Raw genomic sequence first — 23,289 nt, forward strand, 5'->3', positions numbered from 1 at the left:
GTAGAATGAAAAGCTGCAATTTATGTATGTCATAACATGCTTTAGGAAGTTCTTTTCACAAACTTGCCCTTGGTTAACTCTTCATAATAATGCTGCCATTTCCAGTGTCTAAATCAATTACTTCTAGAAGCACTTTTAGTATGTTTTGAATATCCTTTGCTGTCCTACCCCATCTTGATATCAACCTGCCTCATTCCTTTTGACACATGTATCTCTGTTAAACCGTGAATCTCTGCCTAAGCAGGGCAATCTTATGAGACATCGTAGACACCACAAAAGAGATCCAGGCTGAAGGAAAAGCACTTCTCATTAAGGAATATTTATTTAAAGCATCTATGCTATTAAGCAGTACAGTTACAAGTATCTTTCTTTTCTTTCCAAACTGCTTTTGTCCAGGGAAGACAATCTTGTGACTAGAAATAAATTCATATAATGAGATACGTTTAATTTACCCTCTTTCTTATTAAATCCTCTTATTTGTCAAACCTCTTGGATGGAAATAATTCATCTTGTAAATAAAACAGTTTTGGTTCCTGCTTGAATGGGATTGGATGAATCTATTGCCAGTTAAACAAAATGAAAAGCAAACAGTATTTGATCAATGGAAGAACTTTCTACCAAAAGCTCACATGTAAAAGTAATTTATGGAAATAAACCACCATAGCTACCATATATTTAAAGACAAATATATTTGGACATTGTGACTATCCTTGGGGGACGCTGCTGGCTGCAGCACACTCATCTGACAGTCATTTACTAGAACTATTTTGGTCAGTGATAGAAAAACACACAATCAAAATCAGCAGAAGTCCCTGCAGCAGTGGTGATCTGGAAGGCTCTGAAATGGTCAGCTTGGGAAGTTAAGCCTGAAGCAAGCAGCATTATACATCCTCCCAGAGAGCCAAGCCCTGTGCTGGGGTGCCAGCAAGAGAATTCCCCTCCCAGCCAGATCACAGGAGGGGAGGTTGTCCCCTTTCTTCTTGGCTGTAGCAAGAGTCCCCTACATCTCTCCCTAGAGCAGATGGTCCTGTGGGGCACTCCTGCTTCACAAAGGCCAGTGGGAAGTTTGCCATTTGCTTGAGCTGGAGCAGCATGGGATTGTCAGCATGCACAGTCACACATGGAAGCCAGAGGGACATACAATTCACTACAGATCAATTTAAAATAATAAAGTCTAGCTTTAAAATAGGTAGCAATGTTTTACTCAGAGTCATCATGTATCTAGACTATGGAAGCAAATATGTTCGTGCTGTCTGGTTCCAGCAAGCTGTCACATTGAATAGTTGATACCTTTGAAGACAACAGGACGTCTCTTTTCTGGGCAAACCAGCCATACCTGCAGTGACCTGATTGTGCAGGAGGGTAGTCTGGAATAACTGTTTTTCAATGGCTTCTCTGCAATGCTACCCATCTGGGCATTCCCCTTTGCCGAAAGTGCCACTTTTCAGTCTCATTCAGAAGTAAACTAAATGGAGTTACAAAAAGGTGTTGTTTAATGTTGAACGTGTCTTGAAATAGGGATTTAATGAGCAAAAATGAGCAAACCATTTGCTGCTAAATTTGCTCATGATAACCCCCCTCTGGCCTGCAAAGTATTAAGATGCTTCTCTCCAGCAGAATTTCTCCCTCCTGCTCTGCTGAAATCTTGATCTTCTCTGATATTTTTTGCAGTCAGATGGACATCAGCTTTCTTTATCTGATAGTTTTTTGATTTGTGTATCTGCTAAGTACTCTGATTTTTATATTCTTTGTGGTGTTCGCATACCTTGCTTTTGAGTTCCATATATGAAAGAGTGATGGGTAGATGCCTCAAAAGCTTTTTAAGAGAGAATGAAGAATAAGTTTGTTAAATTACATCATTTATTCCAAAAAGTCATAACCGGCAGTATAATTTTGGTGAGAAAAGCATTAAGTGTCTAGGTTCTCCCCCTGCCGATAGTTTGAGCCAGGAGACAGCTCCCCTGACTTGAGTCTTGGATCAGCATGTTGGCTCCACTGAGCAGTAAGAGAGGAAAAAAGAGGAAGAGAAATGTAAAAATGATCTATAAGCAAGAATGTCTCTATATTTAGAAGTTTTCCGTGAAGCACCAGAAGGTCTTTAGAATTAATGGTGAATTGGCCCAAATAATGCAGTGCTTACAAACTATACTGAGCTTGCTGTTTCTGCTCCAAAGAGGCATTGACAAGTTTTCTTTGGAACGTCACAGTCTTGAACCAAAATGATCACTTCCATTACATCCAGCTCTTTTTACTGGTTTGGGTTTTTTTTTAAAAATAATCCTGTATTGCTTGTTACTTAACAATTATTACAAATCTAGTATAAATATTAATAAAGAGTGAATCTTATTGATTTTGCTGACTTTGGTGGGGGGGGGGGGGAAGTAGATGTTACTGGATATTTGGAAAATAACAAATTAAATAACTAGAACAGAACACAGCATACAGGGAGGTAAGACCTCTCTTCCCTTCTAAATCCTTCTGCTTAGTTCTGCAGTTGTAATCCTGACAATACAGAAAGAATGAATGCTGCTTGCTCTTCTTCCATTTGTAGGCTACTGCATAGGAATGGATAGAAAAATGATTCTTTATTGAGAATTTATTTACAAGTTCTTTATCAACTGGCCCAGTCTCCTCTTTTGCTTACAGCAGCAAGTGTGTGAGGACATAGAGTGTAATTAGCTTCATTTTTAGAACAGGAAAACATCTTGTTTTCCACTCCAAGGAGGAATCTGAGGCAGGATAGGGAATTCATTCTCAAGGCTGCACAGAAATGAACTCTTGATCATATAAGCAGTGTGAAATGGTAGGAGCACAGCCAGTCATGACCAGGCAATTGGGTTTTGCTCAATAGAAGGTCCAACATTAGTCATTACAGCATGGCATTGCATGGAAGGAGCTGCAAGAACACTGCTTGTTTAATGATACTTGAAAGGCAACCAAGAAATTAGAAACGATAAAGGATGAAATACGAGAAACCTGGAAATGCTGATGGATTTGCAGAATACTGGAGGTATGTCAGTTCCCGCCAGTAACACTAGGTTGGCTTTCAGCTCTTTGATCACAAAAGAAACAATACAGGACTTTGTGTTTTCAGCTGTTTTCACTCAAACCTTTTTTTTGTTGCTGCTGTTGTAAAGGATGGAGTTCTTTGCTTTCTTCATCCCATGATGTGTGAGGATGCTCTGTTTTATTAGTGGACTACTGGTAAGAGATGGTGAAAGTTTAAGAGACAAATTTAGCACCAAAGTGCTGGACAATGAAAGTATTAAAAAATGTCTGATGATGAGATTGTGTACTCATGGTTCACAGGAACTCACACTTGATGTCGTCCTGATGAAGGAACTTGGGACAGTGCCATTTAAAAATTACTATTTTCTGTCAGAATACAGCAGTTTGTAGAGTATGGTCAACAAAAGCTGCATCGCTTTTGTTTAAAGATGACCAATATTTGGTATATCTTTTATGCATTTGAAATTCTTAATTATCCATAACAGAGAGAGGGGATTACATTTTTGCTTAGTTTATGCAGTTCAGCACATTGCTTGGGGTATGTCCACTGGTTAGCAAGAACAGGTGAACTAAGTGAGCAGCAGACAAGTGTGAAACCTCTCTGAGGCTTGTGCAGTAGACTCTTGTTGTCTTCCGTTGCAAATAAGGGATTCTTCTTGTTGCTAAAATATGAGCAACCTGAGCTGCTGCTCGTTGGGCAGGATGGCAGCTGAGCTCTGCTCACGGTGATACGCCTGCAGCCTCTCTGAGCCTTGATCGCTGCATTATGCAGAACATTACTGAGCAGAAGGCTTTTCGGGAGGCAGCGGGACTGCCTTCTTCGGCGTGCAGCATCATGTGGGTAAGGCATGCTGGACACAAGTTCCCCCTAGTGAGAGGATCCGTAATAGCTTCTGCAGCTACGGAAATAGACAGCTGTGGAAATAGACATCGAAGGTACCGAACTTCGCTAAATTACGTACGTCTGCGCTCGGCGTGTGTGTAAATTTAATGGGCTTAGAGAGGATAAGAAAAATATGGAAACTTGATTTATTCATCACCCAGGTCCTTTTTTTTCTTCATTTTAAATATCACTTTGTGGCTCTGTTAAAGTTTTATTTCGCATCATTGTGTATTTCAATAGTCAGTACATGTTCTCATCATCCAGATCTTGCAGAAAAAGCAAAATCACAAGGTTCAAGGTTACAGAATTTTTAAGCCAAATGGCATTTTAGAGACAAGATAAAAGAAATTTGTGACCTTAAAGGCTATTTTTCACCTTCAGGACTATTAGTATGACATCTCTGAAAGTGCCTGGATACAGAATCTGAAGGGATAGTGACCATGTTAGTGGAGAAGAATAAATCTACTCCTATTTTGTCCAGAAACTTCACACATAACTATGGACAATTCCATTCTGTTTTTCCCAAAAATGTTTCCCTGAGAGAGGTATATGAGTGACTACATCAAGATGTTCTGCTACAGCAGTTATGAATGCCACGTATGCGAATCTGTGTACACAGATTTTGGTCTTTTTAGTACTGTAAATCAAAATTACTTCTCCTGTGTGACGTTCTTTATGAAATAACAGATGATTGCTACCCTCTACAGACTGGAAATGATACTTGGAAAACTGATAATTACATTAGTAATTCCTTTTCCCTGTTGCCCACAAATTCAGTTTGGTTGCAAATACACTTCACATCTGGCAGTAGTAGTCACCTAGATCTAGAAATTCTCTCAACCATGTATTCTTCTAAACCTTTCACTATATTCAGGTGGGTTTATTATTAGCCTAAGATGGTGGTCTTACATAGGAAAAATCAGTAGCAGGGAGGAAATAAATACTCAAAAAAGCCATCCTTATGTGTAGAGGGTTTGCACAGGTGGATAATCTGAGGAACACAGAAGAAACTATGAGTCTCTTTAATGTATTATGAAAACAACAAACCCAGCCACAGCACCTCTTCTGTGTGTTCTATACTCACTGCTGAGTGTTCAGATGACTGTCATCCAAAATGCTGTTGCATAATTCTAAGTTACATCTGATGAAAAGCATCATTTTGGGAATTACAAGCAGGAGACTTACTTAAAGGAAGGGGAATCACAAGTACAGGATGCAGCTTGCCTTTCAAGTGAGCATTTGAAGCTGAGTAAGGGAAATACAGCGTTCTTCCCCCTTCAGCACAGAAATATAGAAATGCACTACAGAAATGCAGAGGGGTTTATCCCTTCTCTGTACACAGGTCAGCATCCCGCTAGTGACCACCACAATACATGAGTCCTTAAGGAGACCAAGCCTTCTGTTATGGCACCCACTGGAGGTGCCAAGCCAGGACTGCAGGTTTGGGAAACACTGCCTGGCAGCAGGGGTGGCCTCTCAGTGATTGCTCTCCATGTCAAGGCCAGCAGTTCTGTGTTTTGTTCAAAGAGGATGAGTACAGGAACAGTCTACAAGCCATTCTGGGCAATTATTACATCAGAAACTAAGGTGACAGTCCCAGAATCAGGGGTCTTAAGGAATTACAAAAAGGCTGGTTCAAGTTGTAAAGGTTTTCATAACCCAACTCTTGGAATAAAAGTAATCTTGAAGGAAGTAGAAAACTCAACTAGTACAGATTTTCAATCTGGACTACTCAAGAGTTATGCAAACTTAAACACGTTGCTTTAAAATTGTTATTCTTACTTATTTTGGAGTTATTATTTCATAATACTAAAAAAATTTTGTTTCCTTTGAGAAACGCGTTTTAAAAAACTCATCATCTGTTACCAAACACTATTTCTCAGGGTGTTATACAAATACTGAATGATTGCAGCTAATCACAATGATGATACAGTGTAATTCTAGTCATTGGCTGTAACTAAGCTTCCTTTCTGTATAGGAGAACCATTTTGAGGAAACATTTTCCTCTGTCTCCCAGAAGTTGACAGCCTTTCTACCAGGCCTGGTAAAAAGGTGGTATGTAGAGCTCAAGTGTGGTCTAAGAGATATGATGTCTCTTGAACTACATTTTTTAAGCAGGCTGTCTACATATAATCAGCTTCAGGAATATCCATCTTCAAAACAGGGGAACCCAATATGATAATAAATGTTTTCTTTGAACAGGTTTTGAAGATTTATTTTATTAAGATTTAATTGAAGATTTAACTTTTATTTAATCTTAAATGTTTTGAGGTTGGAATTTTTTGCTTCTGAGAAAGCCATGGGCACTCTCAATTGCCAGTAACCAGGAGGCACAACTTCCCACTTCACAGCAACACACACTGTCTCTGCTGCACGTGGATAGGTTTTGTTACTGCTTAATTTTCCTCTTGATTGCAGAGGAATGTGTGAATATCTGTAACATCTTCCTGCAACTTCTCCATTTACAGGGACATGGCTGAAGAGTAGTTTGGGCATTGTACAACAAGAAGGAGATCAGTTGACTTGGACTTATATTGCACCTCAGCTGGGCTACTGGGTTGCAGCTATGTCACCTACTATCCCAGGTAAGATTGGATTTTATTGATATTTGCAGCACTGGGTGATCATTTATTCATATATAATGTTTATATTTTTCAGAACGACCTCGTCTGATATGCCACAGCTTGATCAATAATGGATTATTAGAAAACAGAAATCTGAAAGTAATTCAGGTTCAGGATTGGGTGGGGCAACCCTTGTGCTCAAAATATCTGCATCATTTCAATGGGGAACGTTTCAAAGTGTTCCTGCTTTTGTGATGCATTTTTGTTACCATTGCCTGGTAGAGCCATTGCTAGAAAATTATGGGAGTCACAGCATCAGTGTGTTGGTGTTCCAGCGGGTAGAAAAACAGGTGCTGTGAAGTTTCTGTACAGACACTCAGAGAGATATGGATTTACCTAAGACCAGCATTATCCTGGGTTAGACACTTACTAATGTATGTATGGATTGATTGACTGATTGAGAGTTTTTTCCTTTTGCACTGAGGATGCCCATTTTGCCCTGAGATATGCTTTGCATCATCTTGGTGACTGATTAATTTACACTGTGAATAACTTAGCTTAGAAGTTCTAAGAGGTATATTAGAGTGGCATTAGTACAGAGCTGATTGGTTGCTATCTGCAAACCTCTTGGCATAACTATAAAAAATGGCTTTGAACTAGGCATTAATTATATGTGCTTTAGAGGTTATTAACAGCTTTAATTAGCAACTTCTGCTTCCTTTTTTTCTGTCTGTGGCTGCCTCAGATTTCTCAGTATTAGCTCTTCAGCCACCAATAATCTGAGATACCTCTGTGTATAAAAGAGCCAATCAATTAAAAAAAAAAAAATAAAAAATAAAAAAACACCCCACCAAAACCAACCCACCAGCACAGAACTCCTTACAGATTTAAACATCTTGCCTTGGCTGTGCAAGCTCAATAAACTAAATGTAACCAGCAAAACAAACTCTTACATGAGGACGGGTTTTAAAGTTTACTTATACATTTAATGAAGTTGTTTCATAATATGCAAGCTTTTTATTTGAGGTTCTATTAAATGATAGATATTAAATGCTGGGATATTCAGCTGATTCATTGCTGAACAGAATTTAGAGGCAGTTGCAGATCTGAATAAGCTATCATATTAAATTTAATGGAATTTTACAAAATAATTGTTCCTGGAGAAACAGCAATGGCTCTGAGCCAAACATTTCCCAGTACAGCTCTGTCCCAGATTGCAAGGAAGTTCCACTAGTCATGGAATTGTGCTTGTAACTCCAAGTTACAAGGCCTGTAACTCTTAGTAGAAGGCTTATTTGTCCCTGTGATTCACCTTGTATGGCAGAGTTTCTACTTGTATTTTACTTTTCCTTCCCTCTAGGGTTAGATCTGAGTTTCTAAAACATTGTTGCAATGGCAACAACATGAAAAATTCAAGTGATTTCTCATCATCTTCTTGCTTAATGTCCTAAAGCAACAGTAAAATCAGTTATGTAATGGGAGTGGTGGGACAGAATGTATAAATATTTAGATTTCCCAAACGCAATATAATTTATGTTACTTTTAATGATTTAATGTATTTTTGCATATTTTATCTCCTAATTGAATCTATTTGATTTCCTATCTCAAAAATGGACAAAAATTATCTTATTTTTCCTAGCAGTGGCTCTACAGAACACTCAAGATCCACACATGAGGGTTTGCCCTCTAAGTTGGCCAAGTTTGCTGTCCTTCACTACATGCATGTTAGTCTGCCAGCTGGTGCTGTACCTCCTTGCCTGCAGAAGAAAATTTGGGTCTTTATTTCAAAATCATCATAAGGATTTTACAAACCAACTGGGTCACACCTGCATAATTGTGAACAGATGTTGTCCATATGTGTGCATTCCTTTGTGTGTTAGAACATTTATTAAGTGTTATTTAAACCTGGAGTAGCAACACTGTTTCACTAGTGGCCTGTTAATTAAAGCTACTGAAGATCTGCTTGGTTTGGCTTGATCTAGACTTCAGAGCACCAACACACCTTCCAGCGAATCAGGCTGCAGTGTCTGTACTGTTTGGTGTGAAGAGCCACAGCTGTTAAAGAGCAGTTGTTGCCCACAGTGTTGCTTCATGCATTACAGTGCTGGGAGATGCTCGGATGGATTTTCTTCAGTGGTGAGAGCTTTGGCACACAGTGTCAGCATTAGGACCTGGAAAGCAGCATTCACTGATGCATGCTCCCATTGAAACTGACTGCTTTTCCACAGAATGACCTAGTTGGACTTGCAGTCATGAAAATCAACACATGCTTCCTCCACAACTTGCTGCCTTCTCCAGAGATGGGCTGCTCAGTAGGCTCCAGGGCTGTGAGCAACAGTCTTGCTTAGCACTCTCATAATAAGGGAAGGTGTCCCTCTCCTTGTTCAACTGTTATTCCTCTTCCTATTTGCAGATTATTACAGGTCTACATTCTCTTTTCTGGCCTTCCAGGTCCCGTTGTAACACACGACATTACCAGCTATCACACAATGTTTCTTCTGGCAATTTTAGGAGGGATGGCTCTCATACTTCTAGTCTTGCTGTGTCTGCTTTTGTATTATTGCAGGTAAGATTCACCATCCTGGTTACTTAGTTCATGTTGAAAATACAAGCTGCTTTTTTTTGTGCTTATGAAATTAAAAAGTTCTGTATTGAAACATTTTTCCTTTGGGGGGAGAAAAAGCAAGCAAATGCTTGAAAAAGAAACAGTGAGATCAAATTTCCTGTCTTCCTGGTTACATGCAGCCTATGAATCTCTGCCTTTGGGAGGATGGTAGTTGAGTGAATCACACACATCTGTACCTGTGTTCTCCATGTAATTTCCTATGAAAAATGGACATAGGTTCAAGATCTCTGTACCTGTTATGCATTTGCAAATGATCTTTTTTTTATTGATGCTGTATTTAAATGAATGTTAATTTATCAGCAAATGCCTAGTAATTAATGATTTTATAGTTGCCTTCTCTAGACATTTACTCCAGTTTTGTAATTGGTACTTCAGATATTTCCCAAATGACATTAGTTATTCTTTAATTTTATCTTTGCTGCTGGGATAAGCTTTTAATTTTTAGATTATGTAATAAAAGTTCAATTCCCCTAATACTAATCACTGCTTAAAAATCTCCTGTTAAGACACACTTGCTTCTCTTGTTTCTGTGTACAACAGTCATAAAAGTATAACTTCTTTTGTTACTGGCTTTTATAGAAGAAAATGTCTAAGACCACGTCAACATCATAAGAAACTGCAGCTTTCGACAGCACTGGACACTTCTAAGAAGGATCAAGCAACTTCAATGTCCCATATAAATTTGATATTTTCACGTCGTGAGTCAGAATTTCCAGGTGGATTGTCCATTGCAAGCAATGGACACGCTGAAAACTCAGGGGCAAAGGAATTAATCAGTGCTGTCCACATGGAGATGGTATCACCTACTGGAGAAGCAGATATGCATACACCTATGCTCAAACACTCCTTCAGTACTTCCCAGGAGTTTAGTTCCCGAGAGGAACTGCTCTCTGACAAGGAGAAAGACAAGAGCAGAATTTCCTTGGATGACCTGACTCCCAGTGGGTCTCTAAGAAAAGACTACCACAAGTCAGCAGATAGTTTTCCTCTAAAGACAAGAAAATCTACAGAAACAGCTGAAGGCTATGAATCCCCTATCAAAGATGAATATAGGAGAAGTTACAATGCTATGCTGTCTCAGCCTTTATTTGAAAAGCAGGAGAGAGAAGTTCAAGTATCTATGAACCATATTGCTACTGGAAGTAAATACAATATTCAGGAACAAATATACCCCACACCTTCAGCCCCTGAAAAAGAGCTGCTGGACTGCAGACCTACTGATTGTATGATGTCTCGTTCAGTTGATCACCTTGAAAGACCTACGTCTTTCCCTCGACCAGGTCAGTTAATCTGCTGCAATTCTGTTGACCAAGTCAATGACAGTGTTTACAGAAAGGTTTTGCCTGCACTGGTCATCCCAGGTCATTACATGAAGCTGCCCGGAGAACACCCTTTTGTTAGCCAGCCCCTGGTTGTCCCAGCTGACCAGCAGATTGATATAGAAAGACTTCAGGCTGACCTTCCTAACCCTCACGCACGGCTTTTCCCGCACCCTGCCCAGCAGCTGCAGCCCCAGCAGTTGGCTTCCCAAGCAATATCTCAGCAACATTTGCAAGATGCAGGTGCAGCTGAGTGGAGTCAGCAAAACGCTTCCATGTCTGAATCTATTTCCATTCCTGCCTCTCTTAATGATGCATCCCTGGCTCAGATGAATAGCGAAGTGCAGCTTCTTACAGAAAAGGCTTTGATGGAATTAGGAGGTGGAAAGCCACTGCCTCATCCTCGAGCATGGTTTGTTTCCCTAGATGGGCGTTCAAATGCTCACGTTAGACATTCATACATTGATCTCCAAAGAGCTGGTAGGAACGGGAGTAACGATGCCAGTTTGGACTCTGGTGTTGACATGAATGAACCAAAATCTGCCCGAAAGGGAAGAGGAGATCATCTGTCTGCGCCACAGAGTCACCCCCCAGTGCAGGAGCACCAGCAGAGAGAGCGGAAGGTTTCAGATAGCACAGCTTACACACAGCTTGTGTACTTGGATGATATGGACCAAAGTGGCAGCGAGTGTGGAACAGCAGTTTGTAGCCCTGAGGACAATGCTCTCCGATGCCTCCTAGAAGGCACCAGTAAGAGAAGTGGCGTGCAGCTGCCCAGCCTGCAGGAAGAAACCAGAACTGTGGATACCAAACCAGAGCCATTAACTAGTCCTGAACGTGGAACATCTGTTCAAGATGATGATGAAGATGAGGAGGATGAGGAAGATGACCAAGGTGAAGATAAGAAGAGTCCTTGGCAGAAACGAGAGGAAAGACCACTAATGACTTTCAATCTAAAGTGAGCTATTGTGAAAATCCACCCTTCAGTGGAGTATAAAATTGCCAAATATCCTTTCTGTGGAAGTGCTTGATATTTTTTTTCTTTTTTTCTTCTATTTTTTTTATGTTGTGGAGAGAAAAGATAAAAACAAACTGTGGTGAGCAACATTTGAAAGAACTTAAATGCATTACTGTGTAAATGTTAGAAAAGAATTAAAATCATTCCTCTGATTTAACAGCTGCCTCCAGTGAGATAGCTGAACAAAGAGTGTGATTGTTATTCCATATACTTGATATTGGTCATCCAGGATGTTGAAAATACTGACAAATTGTTTTGGTTGGTTTATGACCTCAATCTCCTTATGAATGGGAGCTGGTATAGCTTTTGTTTTGTAGGCCAATTTTATGTTGATAATGCTACTGAAAGTATCTTAAAAAGGAATTTGACACATGGTGTCCAAAATTGTGCATTATCTCAATGAAAGGCTATGCATTGCTGCTTTTAGTAATATTTTGCTTATACTATGCTTTTCTTAATTTTACAAGTTGGTTGTAAACATTTTATGTCCTTTATTATAAACTACTCAGCAATTTATTTTAATGTACAACTGCAGGAAACTTGAGTAGCATCCCTTAGCATTGAAGCCTTTTTATGAAACCAAACTGAACTTTGTGTCGACTAAGATTCCTCCAATTCTGGTACCATTTTCTCAAAGTGCCTTTTTTACAGTAACAATGAACAGTCCCTTCTTTTGCTAAGTCCTTTTAATTGACCCCATTTGAGATTTTATAAACTTCTGAACTTGCTACCTTTTATTTTAAGCTGCATGCCAAGAGTCCCATTTTGTGCTGAGCATTTCTCATTTCAATACAGTGTATTCTGTAGCTATCATGTATATTGTGGATTCTGTTTAGCCAGGATAGACTTAGAAGACATTTTAAAGGGCCCAGAGTAGCCAAGAAGATAGTTTCATTGACTGTATATATTGTTAGTTTCCTCTGGAATCACGAGCTAATCATGCTCATATAAAATGGACTATTGACTGAGCAAGTAGACTGAATGTGTCTAGAAAAATTTGGGGAAAAAACAAATGTACTATCCAAAAGTGCCAGAATAACTCTTCTGTGCTTTTTCCATACAGAGCTGCTTGGTTTTCCAAAAATTATAATTGAAAATAAACTGCAAAAAGTATCTTTGTGGGTTTTTTCCTCTGTTAGTGGTTATCACATTTTTTTGTTATTTAAAAAGAAAAATACTTTGGTTTCATTTTTCCTGTGCATATTTATGCTCATGTGACTTACTTTCTTTTGCAGTTCTCATGAGCTTAAGTCAATACTGAAATTTAGACCCCTTTTCAGAACAGCATCCTCTGTATCTTGATAAGTACATAATAATTTGCTTAAGTATCACTGAAGACATTGGAAATGAAATCCTGGTATCACCAAAATTTCCCTGTGGAGTCACACTTCCCATGGGCCTGTTTTCTGAGATTGCTGTGGGTATTCACACTTACTGCACTCTTCTCACTTTTTCATTAACTGGGTTCAAAGAAGAGGAAGTATGTAACTTCCACTTTTGTGGAATCCTTCGTATGCATTCAGTTTATCATGTTTCATTCAGTTATTTTTATGCAGATTAGCAGCAGTCATGCTTACTAAAGTTAATAAGTATCTCCAAAGTGATTTAAGTGCTATATAGTTCCTATTTAATTTGTAATAATAAGCCTCAACTCATATTCATTGATTTATTTTCAGTAAATTTCAAGGTTTTCATAGAAAGCGAGTCTTGTAATTTCCATCTTACTCTATGTCTCACCTGGGAACCTGATGTCTAGCCAGGAGTTGAATCCAAATTTTCTAGTTCCCAGGTCAATGCTCCTTTCCAGCTGCAAAGCCAGATCACCTTTTGCTTTGGTTCATGTTTGAAAGTGGTATATGTTGTAAAAGGAATCTAAAATATTGTGGAGTGCATTGAATATTGAAATTATCATTTTAGCACTAAATTACATTTGACTCATTGTGTATGTGCCAGGTCCTTTCCTGTTCTGTTTAGGAATTTTGTACTGACCACCTGTGAGCTGGTTTTGGGCTCTGGGTTACTTATCGTCAGTTTGTGCAAGGTCACTGAACAGAAAAATACTACTTTAAGGGCATAGTATTTATCAGATGTCAGTAAGTGCTGGTAATACAGTGTCACTTATTAATCAGAGTGCTGCATAAGTAAACATTCTGAATAAAATTTCCGCATACTAGAATTATTGTGCTATTTAATTTCAAGTTTTCTGTTGTCTTAAATCTGTCATTTTTAATTACGTTCTTTTTCACATTCCTTTGCAAAGTTTCCATCATTGCTATCTTGTAAAGTGAGATTGTTGCTATTAAATTGCAGTGGTTTGTTTCTTTAATTGTGTTGGTTTTATGTTCAAAACACTTCATTTGATGATTTGTGGTCCTAATATAGCAAATATACTCGAACAGACACAATGTGTGTATATTTCAAATCTTCTTTAAAACAGCATTTTTTAATTGATGTGATAGTTTAATGTTGCAAAATATATAGTTTATGAAATGTATTTTTCTACATCCATACCTGGGCCATATGCTAAATGAAACTGGAACAGAGTTAACACAAATCGGGTAACAGGTTAAGATTAGAGTATGCTGTGGCTAATCTAAAAGTCCAGTGATCAGTTCTGTTTTAATTTTCAAAAACTTACTGAGGAAGATACATCAGTAAAATACAAAGAAATTTTCTTGCTTGTATGTTGCAGTTGCACAGCAAAGCAAGTACCAATAAAGCTTATAAAACACAGAGAACAAAGTATAACTTGAATTGGTCTGAGCCTCAGCAGCTCTGAGTCCATGTAGAAGATAACCAAGAAAAGCAATAGTTTTCTCATTTTATGATGACAGATATTAGTAGGGAAAAAACTTAAGCTTGTAATGACAAAGCTTACAGACATTAAGAAAATATGTTTGTCTTTAAAAAATACTAGAAACAAATCTTCAAAGTTCAGGTTAATTTATATCACAGACTTTCTGAAATGTTTGCACCGTTGTGAGTTAATACACACATTACGACACCATTCACTTAATGGTTATCCCCCAGCTCCCACTTTGTTCTTGCTCAAATACTTGCTTCTCAAAGCTTATTAAACTACCTGTAAAGTACCTTCACTTATTGTGATTGGGACCTATTATTATTCGATTAAGTGCTCTGTCAGCATGCTGAACCCTCTGCAAATACAGGGACAAAAACTGGTTACTGCCTTGAGCATTTGCAATCTAATATGTTAGACAAATTATACAAATTTGTGGTACTGATCTGAGATGAACGGATTACAAAGGAAAGCCCAGCATTTGGAAATTGCTCATAATGCTTTTCTTCGTTACAGGGAGGACTGAGTAGTTTTAGTAGAGTTAATTAAGCACTCTTGACATACCTTGCCAATATTTTCATTCTCTGCCCTTCATTCTATCCATGAATGCTCTCAGGGACCGATTTAATCCCACTATTCTGAACCAATATCTTTGAAATCGGTAAGAAATCGAAGGTCCTATGTTGGGTTTAGCCTATAGAACAGTACAGGTATAAAAGAGCATGTGTTGGATGAGATATTTAGTCTTACTCTAGGAAGGTCTATAGTGAACCAAAAAGGCTTTGTTTTCTTAACAAGAATTCATCTGGGAATTAAAATTTATTGTAACACTGTAATCAGCTATCAGTAGTTTGTAACCTCGATGATGGTAGGGTCCATGCAGTACATCCTTGGACTCGGTCAAAGGAGAAGAGTGTCTGTTTACTTTTCTAAAATACTTGTGCAACAGATAGGGTTTTTCAGAATCAGTGCTGCTGTTTAGGCTCTTTAGCATTTGAAATTCAAGTTGTCGTATCTGCCACCTGGTGGTGAACTGCTTCTCCAGACGTGCTGCGTGTAAAGCAGTTTATCATTTCAATATAAGCACAGTTAACAACTTCAGTAGCACCAGCAGAGAGCTGGTACAGGATCATCAGTTGTTTGCTGGGCCTGTTGTCAGTCCAGTGCAGTCAGCTGAGACACCTCGCCCAGCCCCTTTGCCGGGGGAGTATTCAGCTTACGACATCTCTATTCAAATCAAAGTGAATCATCACTGATGGCTCTGTATTCTGCCTTGTGAATAGCACCTTGGGTTTAGATTAAAATAAAAAAAAAAATTAACTACAAAGTGTCTCCAAAGTTGAGAAAAAATAGGAGCAACTCAATTATTCTTTTCCTGTTCCTCTGCTTACAGTCACATTGGCAGGTTCAATGCTAACCTTACTCATAATGCTAACCTTACTATTATTAATATATTATATACTTATATATACTCACACATATTTATAATATATACTATACTGTATCATACACCATATAGATATGTACATACACTATATTTTCATCATATCTGCTATTTTCATTTCCATGCTGTAAAACAATTGGAATTGGAGCTTTAGGTGAACAAATAAGTAGCTGTCAAGTGCAATTTTCAGAATAGAGGAGCATTTTTTATTACATTTACTGATGTAATTCCAACTGTTAAACTGAGACCAGATACCATCTTCTATTTGTCAGTAATAACAGAAAGGGTATCTAGTTCTTTTCAGCTGTAATCCTCTGGTATCCACAGGTAATTACTTTGCAAACTGTGGCACCTGGTCTATTATCACTTAACTGAAGTATTTCTTGTTTTATTGATGTCCTTTTTTTCTAGGAATGAACAGTGCCAGTTAGTTTGTTTGATCATTAAATAGCTATTCTGCCTTAGAAACTTACAGCCACAGGGAAGGAAAATGTGATGACAACAGGAAGGTACAAATGAAATACTTGTTTACAGGTTATTTTTGTAATTCTGTAGAGAAGGACTTTGTGTTCACATAATTAGAAAGACAGACTCCTTAATAAACCCAACTGAGGAATGCTCCTGACAGTTTTATAATATAAAATGAGGAAATGGTACTTAAAATAATGCTATGAGATGAGAAATCCCACTTTCAAAGGAACAGCTGGTCCTGGTGCAAGAGAGGTTGGGCATCAAAACTGAAAGAACTTATTTTAAGTGGGTCCTGTTACAAGCTCTTTTTTAAAGGGTTTTGGTGATTTAGTGATTGTAGGAAGTTTAAAAAGCTTGGAGATAAGAGAAGCTATGGGTTTTGGCTTCTCTCTCCTCTCTTCAAGGAATGCCCCTTCTATAAACCCAACTCCCTGATTCCACTTTCAGTTTTGTGCCATGCTGTGAGGCTACACATCAATGGGACGTACAATGTGACACCCTACCATGAGACTTTTCAGTAAAGCTACTTTTAGGTGTTGGCAAGGGCAAGCTTTCTTTGTATCTATGCCATTTGCTCTAATTTGTATTTAACACCTTGCAATCATGCACTAAATAACACAATAAAAACAAGAGAACCAAAACATGATACCAGGTTCCCCCAATGAGAAATATATTTGTCTTAACAGCTGGATTGGTTTTTCATTCCTTGAAATCCTTGCAAATATACTTACATAAGTGTGTGAGTGCATGCACAGATGCATGGATACACATTCCCATGTATGTATATAAGTGCACTTAATATAAAAGCTGCCTTAAATACCAGTTTCAGCGTTTCAACACCAAGCAATGGCGAAGTAAAGGTCGCTCGCCCAGACTGACTGGAAGAACCAGCATGAGAGCCCATAAAGGCTTGTATTAATTAACTTAATTGTCCTTGTGGGCTGACATTGCAGGGTCAAAACCATGCTTGATGCTGAGTTTCTGCTGTACCTCCAACTTCCACAAGATTTATTCACACCTGCCTTCTAACCTAGACCTGATGTATAAATTTTGTGATTAAAGCTTGTCTAGTACCTATATTTTAAGTAAGTTACTCTGCAGTTGTTGCACACTTGACAGAGTCTTTTGTGCAAAGTTGTAAAATTCTGAAGGGTAAAATCTAAAAAAACTGCACAGAAATTGAAAAGTTATAATAGAGTCTGATTTTCCTTTGTCTTCATAGGGAAGACACTATGTCTATGAGACACTTCCTACATCAGTGTAATTCTCCATGCTATAGGTGTGCATCCAGAACCATGCTGTTCATCTAACTGCCCAGAAGGCACATCTGTCACAGGAAAGAGTTCTTTTTTGTTTGTGAGTAAAGAACTGTCTGAAACAGACAAAAAGAGAACTCTAAAAACTTTCATTTTGAAAAAACTATTGAAATGGTCAAGAGATAAAGAATAATTCAAGGAACTATCGCTCCCTTCATCCAGAATGGGGGAAATAAAGCAGCTTGGCTGTACCTGCAGCCTCCCTGCAAAGAGAAGGAAACAGCAGGCACATTGGTAGGGGGAAGTGTAAAAGGCTAGTGGGAGAACTGATTGCAGAGCTGATGGGGGTAAATTGGATTGACTTGGAGATTGGATAGGCAGAAGTAATTGCTAAGTATCAGTCAGAGCTCCTGCAGTATGTGTCAACACTGTCTATCAAAAAATCTGTCACCACTAATTCTCGTTCACATACATAGTTTGAGAGGGTCTCAGAATTAAAATAGATGTTAAAATGCAAAATATGTATATATTTGTAATAATTATTTAATTGTCAGCTCTGATTATTCTTGGCTTTGGCTTTCTGTGCCCAAGATTAAGGTTGCTAAGAGTTTTTGCCTTTGAAAACCTTGAGCCAGGTCGCAAGGAAGAAGTGGAGTCTTCAAGGTCTTGTTTCCTCGATTTTCCATGTTGTTTATTATTTCATATCTCACAATGTTCTCTGTGCCCAGCTGAGATCTGAACAGCAGCTGGGACACGAGGCAACTCTTCCCACAGTGGGATGTCACAGCCTCTTTATACAGAAAACTATGTATTGCCTGTTTAGAGTTATGTTCCAGTGCCTGTCACCTATACTATCAACTCTACTCTGACCCAATCTCCTTAAACTACTTTGTGCCACCGTCAACAGAAGATGGAGGCCAGGGGAGAAGAAGGAAGAACCAAGGGCACCACCCTAAATCCTCCATCTTGTTCCCGATGTACATACATTCTAAAAACTCAAAACTACGTAATTTCTCATCCTACACTAAACTAAGCTACTGTTTTCACATCTTTGTGGTTTGTAATTCTTCTCTCCATGTTGGAAGCCGTTCCTATGGACTGAAGTCAAAGGCAGTGTCCTCCTGGGCTCTGTGCCAGGGTTTATTACCCCTCTGTACAGCTTCAAGACCCCCCTGTACAGATCCCAAACCTCTCTGCTGAGGTCTGTGGCATTCCAAGGCACCCAGAGGAATGCCCTGAACTCCCAACAATTATTAAGTATTTCTTATCTTTTGGGGCTTTAGACCCTAGGAACTGAGGAACTGAGCAGTGCTGGAACCAGTGTGAACCTGTGTTTGATCTAAGTCTTGTATCCTACTTCCAACAATCATCAAAAACAGATGCTTTGGAAAACTATCTCTACTAAGCAATAGTAACAGGATGAAAGTCTTTCTATCCTTATCACTTATACCTTTAAGCACAAAGGTTTGTATTTATCATACACATTTTTTTAATGCTCTGATATGTTTTCTATGCATGTAAATGCCTAACCCTCTTTGGTGCTGTATAGCCCATGGCCCTTGCCAATGCAGGCACCAGCATGGAGAAGTAGATGGTTCTGTGCAAAGGTAAGCTGTAAAATAGAAGAGACAAGGTATGAGCTGCATTTGAAAATGGAATTTTAAAAAAGTTGAATGAGAGTGCAATAGAAAGAATGGGGTGCTTTGAGAGTGCTTGTGCCCAGTTTGACCACTGCAGCCAATACATGCCATCAGAAAGTGGGGTGTGGGAACAGGTGAGGCTGCAGCTCCCCAAGCATGGTATGCAGGGGGCTAAAAAAAGGTGGAGTGGGTGAGACAAACCATAAACACCAGAGGTGTGAGTCACATGGACACTGGTGTGCAACATATGGGATCACAAGCTCATTTCCTTCCCTAACCATTTCTACTTCTGCTGTTGTTAACTGTAACAACTATGCAGAAGTGTTTCAGTGCATTTGTTCTGTTTATTTTCAATCTTATTCTCTTATCCTTGCATCTCATTCAGAATTGAGGAAGATAGTATTTGAGTTTTCACCATAAAGAGCGGCAAACTAGAAAAAAAAACCAATGTGAAGTAGTACTAGTAGACACTTGAATGAAGCCAAAGTCTAAATAAATTTGCTCAATAACTTTTTTAATGTTAATAAGAAAAATAGGAGAAACACTAAAATACTAGCTAATTTTCAAACTGGACCCATTTTGCTTCCAATTTACACAATTAAAAATGTTTACACCAAGTTGTTATTTGCAATCCAAATCCACTTTAATTTAAAAATGCCATGAATATTTCAATGTGGTGTGTAAAGGTAGGAGCAGTCCTATGACTGCATGAAAAATTTAGATACTTTTCTTCTCCAGTGTTTAATACTCAAAATACATAGATGATGCCAATAGCCTGAATGCTGGATTATATATTGTTGCGTTGTCACGGCTGTTCCTGCCCTGGCTAACCCTGACACCGCTGCAGGAAAGGTACTCTCCAGTGACCAGGTCACCTTAGAGATCCTGTGGGTCCTGGCTGGCCCTTGGCTGGAGGCAGTGATGGCGCGAGAGAGAAAGAGGGGACACTGTCGAGGGTCAACCAAACTGGGTTTATTTGCCCAGGGTGCCTGCCTCCACAGCGTTCCGAGTCACCCCTTTGTGCAATAACTTTTATCCCGGGGGTGGTACAGAGGGATGGCTTCTGTGTGGGTCCAATCAGAGGTAACTCAGGCGTGGCTCAAGACACAATAGACACACAGGGGAAATCTGGAATCCTGTCCTATCACTCGAAGCTCCCCCTAGAACTTTCCAGAGGTAAGGAGAGGCCTCGAGGTGACAGGCAGGGCCCATGGGTTACATAACAAAGGATTGACAGAAAACAGTGACTGGGGTAAACCAAGTGGGGAATAACCAAAGGGGTACATGGAACAAACCATTATAAATGACTTCAAGTAATAAAACATACTTAACCAAAACACACCACCACAATATATCACCATCTCATGGGGATGTAATTAATATGTGTTGCTAGGCAGGTAAATAAGCCTGAGTTGTGCCTGGCTGCTTGAGAGAAACAGTATCTGTGCCTGGCTGGCTTTATTGACTAGCAGAAGAGCAAGTAGAAGCATGGTACCACCCTGCCCACATACTGCACAGTCTCACCTGATAGTTCATCCAGTTCCTGTACAGTCCTAGGAATTTAGGCTTCCCAATCCCCAGTATTTCTTACTGCCAAGCTTAGATGGCTTCTCCCTCAGTAACCTGGGGTTCTTGGGGACTCATGTTGGCCACCAAGATGCCCAAAGTATTTGAGTGCTTGTAGGGTTTCATTTTAGGTCCTGGAGCTTCTTCTGGGAGTCAGCTAGGAAAAGGTTAAACACAGCAATGGCAAAGTCCATTTGTGCACCTGGATCTATGCCCATACATGCGTTTGAGGTGGCTAAAAGCATCTCTGAATTGTAGACACAGGTTAATTTTCTGTAGCCATGACAGATCCATGACTGCCTCTGTTATGGAAAACTGCGAAGAGACAGAACCTGGGAGGTAGAATGGGGAAGGATCCAGAAAGCTGAGATTTATGGTGGTGTGGTGGGTCCCCTAGACACTGCTCTGATCTTTGGTGGCTGACATAAGTGGGAGCAGCAAGGCAGAGCTACACCTGAAGTAATTTATTTGTCTTTCTATCTTCCTTTCTTCCAATTTGCTGCCATAAGCAACTGGGTATTTTGTCTACATCTAGCAGCAAATCTAGAGTCACTACTAAAGCTCTAAGCAGACCTATGAAAATAACCATGATGAATAATTCATGACATGCTGGAAGTATTTTAATTGATTTCATGATATGCCATTTAGTATTAAGTGAAGTGTATCTCCTGCAAAGAAAGTCTATTTTCCTTTGTTAATAATTTTTTAGCTTTTGTGCAAAATGACTGTGCTTTCTTCTTTTCAATCTTCATAAAATAAAAGGCTTTTGCTTTTATCTTCCCTGTACATCTAGGAAGAGGTCTTTTTTATCAATTAAAAACAGTAAGTTTGCACCTTCACAAACACTTTACCTGGTTAAGTTTAAACATTTCTGATGGTTTTTGGTGGTCTGCTTAGACTGGTGTGAGTCTGTGGGTTGTGTCTGCAGTACTGGCCTGCAGCATTTTGAGGGTTTCCTGGACATACCCACATGCAACAACAGAGATCTTGGAACTACAGATGCCCACGGGGAGCCTTTTCAGACATAGGAAGTGTCACATTTACTGCTTCTGTCCTAATGTTGTTACATACTTCAATAACACTTTATGGCTGAGCATCTGGGGACCTGGAATTCAAAGGTACCTTTTTTACTTTGCTGCTCTATTTTTGGAGGACAGCTATACATGTGATAGCCAGCATCTATCAAGTAGTGTGACTGCTGAGCAGTTTCTGCAGAATGAATTTAAATGCTCTGGGAATATGTCCCGTAATTTCAGAAATGCAAAGCTACCTCAGAAATCCATAGTGCAGGACAGGTGCTTAACTTTCACTTACGGTGAACTTCTCTACTTGTGGTAAAAGCAAAAGTCACATTTTCATGAAAGGCAAGGCACAATCCAGTGCTGTTATTTGACCTTGCAGCAGTCAAACCTGGATAATAATCTCATATCAACTGCACTATGCATAAGGTTATTCTTCACTTCACACATGCTATGAAGTACAGAATAGAAGCCATTCTGCACCTGTAGTCCCCCTTCCAGGGAGAATGCCTAGCAGGGTAGCTTGCTGGGAGAAATTCATATTACCTCTTTAACTGACAATATAAAATGCAAGACGAGTCAGGACCCAGGCTTCTTTTACTCCATTTGTCTCAATAAAGTGAGGAAAATTGTGGTAATGGAAAGAAGACAGTGAAATATACAGCTTCTCCAGCACAGTGATTCAATACAGCTATTTAGTCATTGACATATTGTTTTTCTCTTTCAACTTTCTCTTACAGCTTATTATATGAGGGGGAAAAAATCATTCATAATCACTGGATTAACATCTCTTCAGGCTACAAGACAACTTCACAATTGCTTTTTGTTATTGAAAACTGTTGGGTATTGGGCCTTTGTTTTGAGATTTCCTTTCTCTTCTATGCATTACAACTGAATGAAGGTTTACTCCTAAAGGTCATTTCAAAGTGTAGTGACATGACAGAGACATTTCCCCTCTACACTACAGCGATGGGCTTGACACTAGGAAGTCATACTTGGCCAAGTGTAAATTACAGAATCCATTTCATACATTTGAATAACAAGTTTCTGTGGCAACTCACAAGTTGTAAAGGACCAAGTGCAGTGGGACAAAGAGCAGCGCCAGGCTAGCGCTCAGTACACAGAGGATCCGAGTTTGACAGCTGGAAGGACATTTAGATTTCTTCTCCTTGGCCAGTGAGATCTTTTACTTGACATGTCACCTGCAATACACAACAGAGTAAAATATGACACCACCTCAAATCAAAAATGGAAAAAAGTAATCCAGATCAAACCTTAAATCAAATAGGGCAGAAGCAATACCTTCCTCACATTAAATTACTTTCAAGGGTGCAAAGATAAGGAGAAATTACAACTGATGAACCCTATTCTTACATTTTAATGTGGTGTTTTCAGCACTGCCAAACCAAGCACTTGAAAGTTCTGGATCTCATTCAGAAACCTTGATAGGACCCTGGAAATCGCAACAGTTCAAATACTTAACACAAGTAGCTCTTTATTTGTTTTCCTGGGTATAAACCATTACCATTCAGTTTTATGTTTTCTAGCATGGAGCTTGTAAGAATACAAAGGCTTTGGGAAAACAGCAAGTGCTGTGAGTGCATGGGAATCCCACGGTGCTGAGATTGCCCTGGTGGCCTCAGCAGCCTCCACCAGCAGCAAATTTTGTTCATA

At 39.2% G+C, this 23,289-nt stretch overlaps 1 protein-coding gene across 1 annotated transcript in view; it reads left to right on the plus strand.

The window, feature by feature from the left end:
- Window positions 1–13,745, plus strand: part of FAM171A1 (family with sequence similarity 171 member A1) — an 84,861-nt gene extending 71,116 nt beyond the window's left edge. The window contains exons 6-8 of the mRNA XM_066316847.1: window positions 6,361–6,477; window positions 8,908–9,022; window positions 9,662–13,745. Coding sequence (XP_066172944.1) covers window positions 6,361–6,477; window positions 8,908–9,022; window positions 9,662–11,363 — 1,934 coding nt within the window. The 3' untranslated portion in view covers window positions 11,364–13,745. The remainder of the gene's footprint in view (window positions 1–6,360; window positions 6,478–8,907; window positions 9,023–9,661) is intronic.
- Window positions 13,746–23,289: the final 9,544 nt, after the last annotated feature.

The sequence above is a fragment of the Sylvia atricapilla genome, chromosome 1 (assembly GCF_009819655.1).
Source record: "Sylvia atricapilla isolate bSylAtr1 chromosome 1, bSylAtr1.pri, whole genome shotgun sequence".
Classification (NCBI taxonomy): Eukaryota; Metazoa; Chordata; class Aves; order Passeriformes; family Sylviidae; genus Sylvia; species Sylvia atricapilla.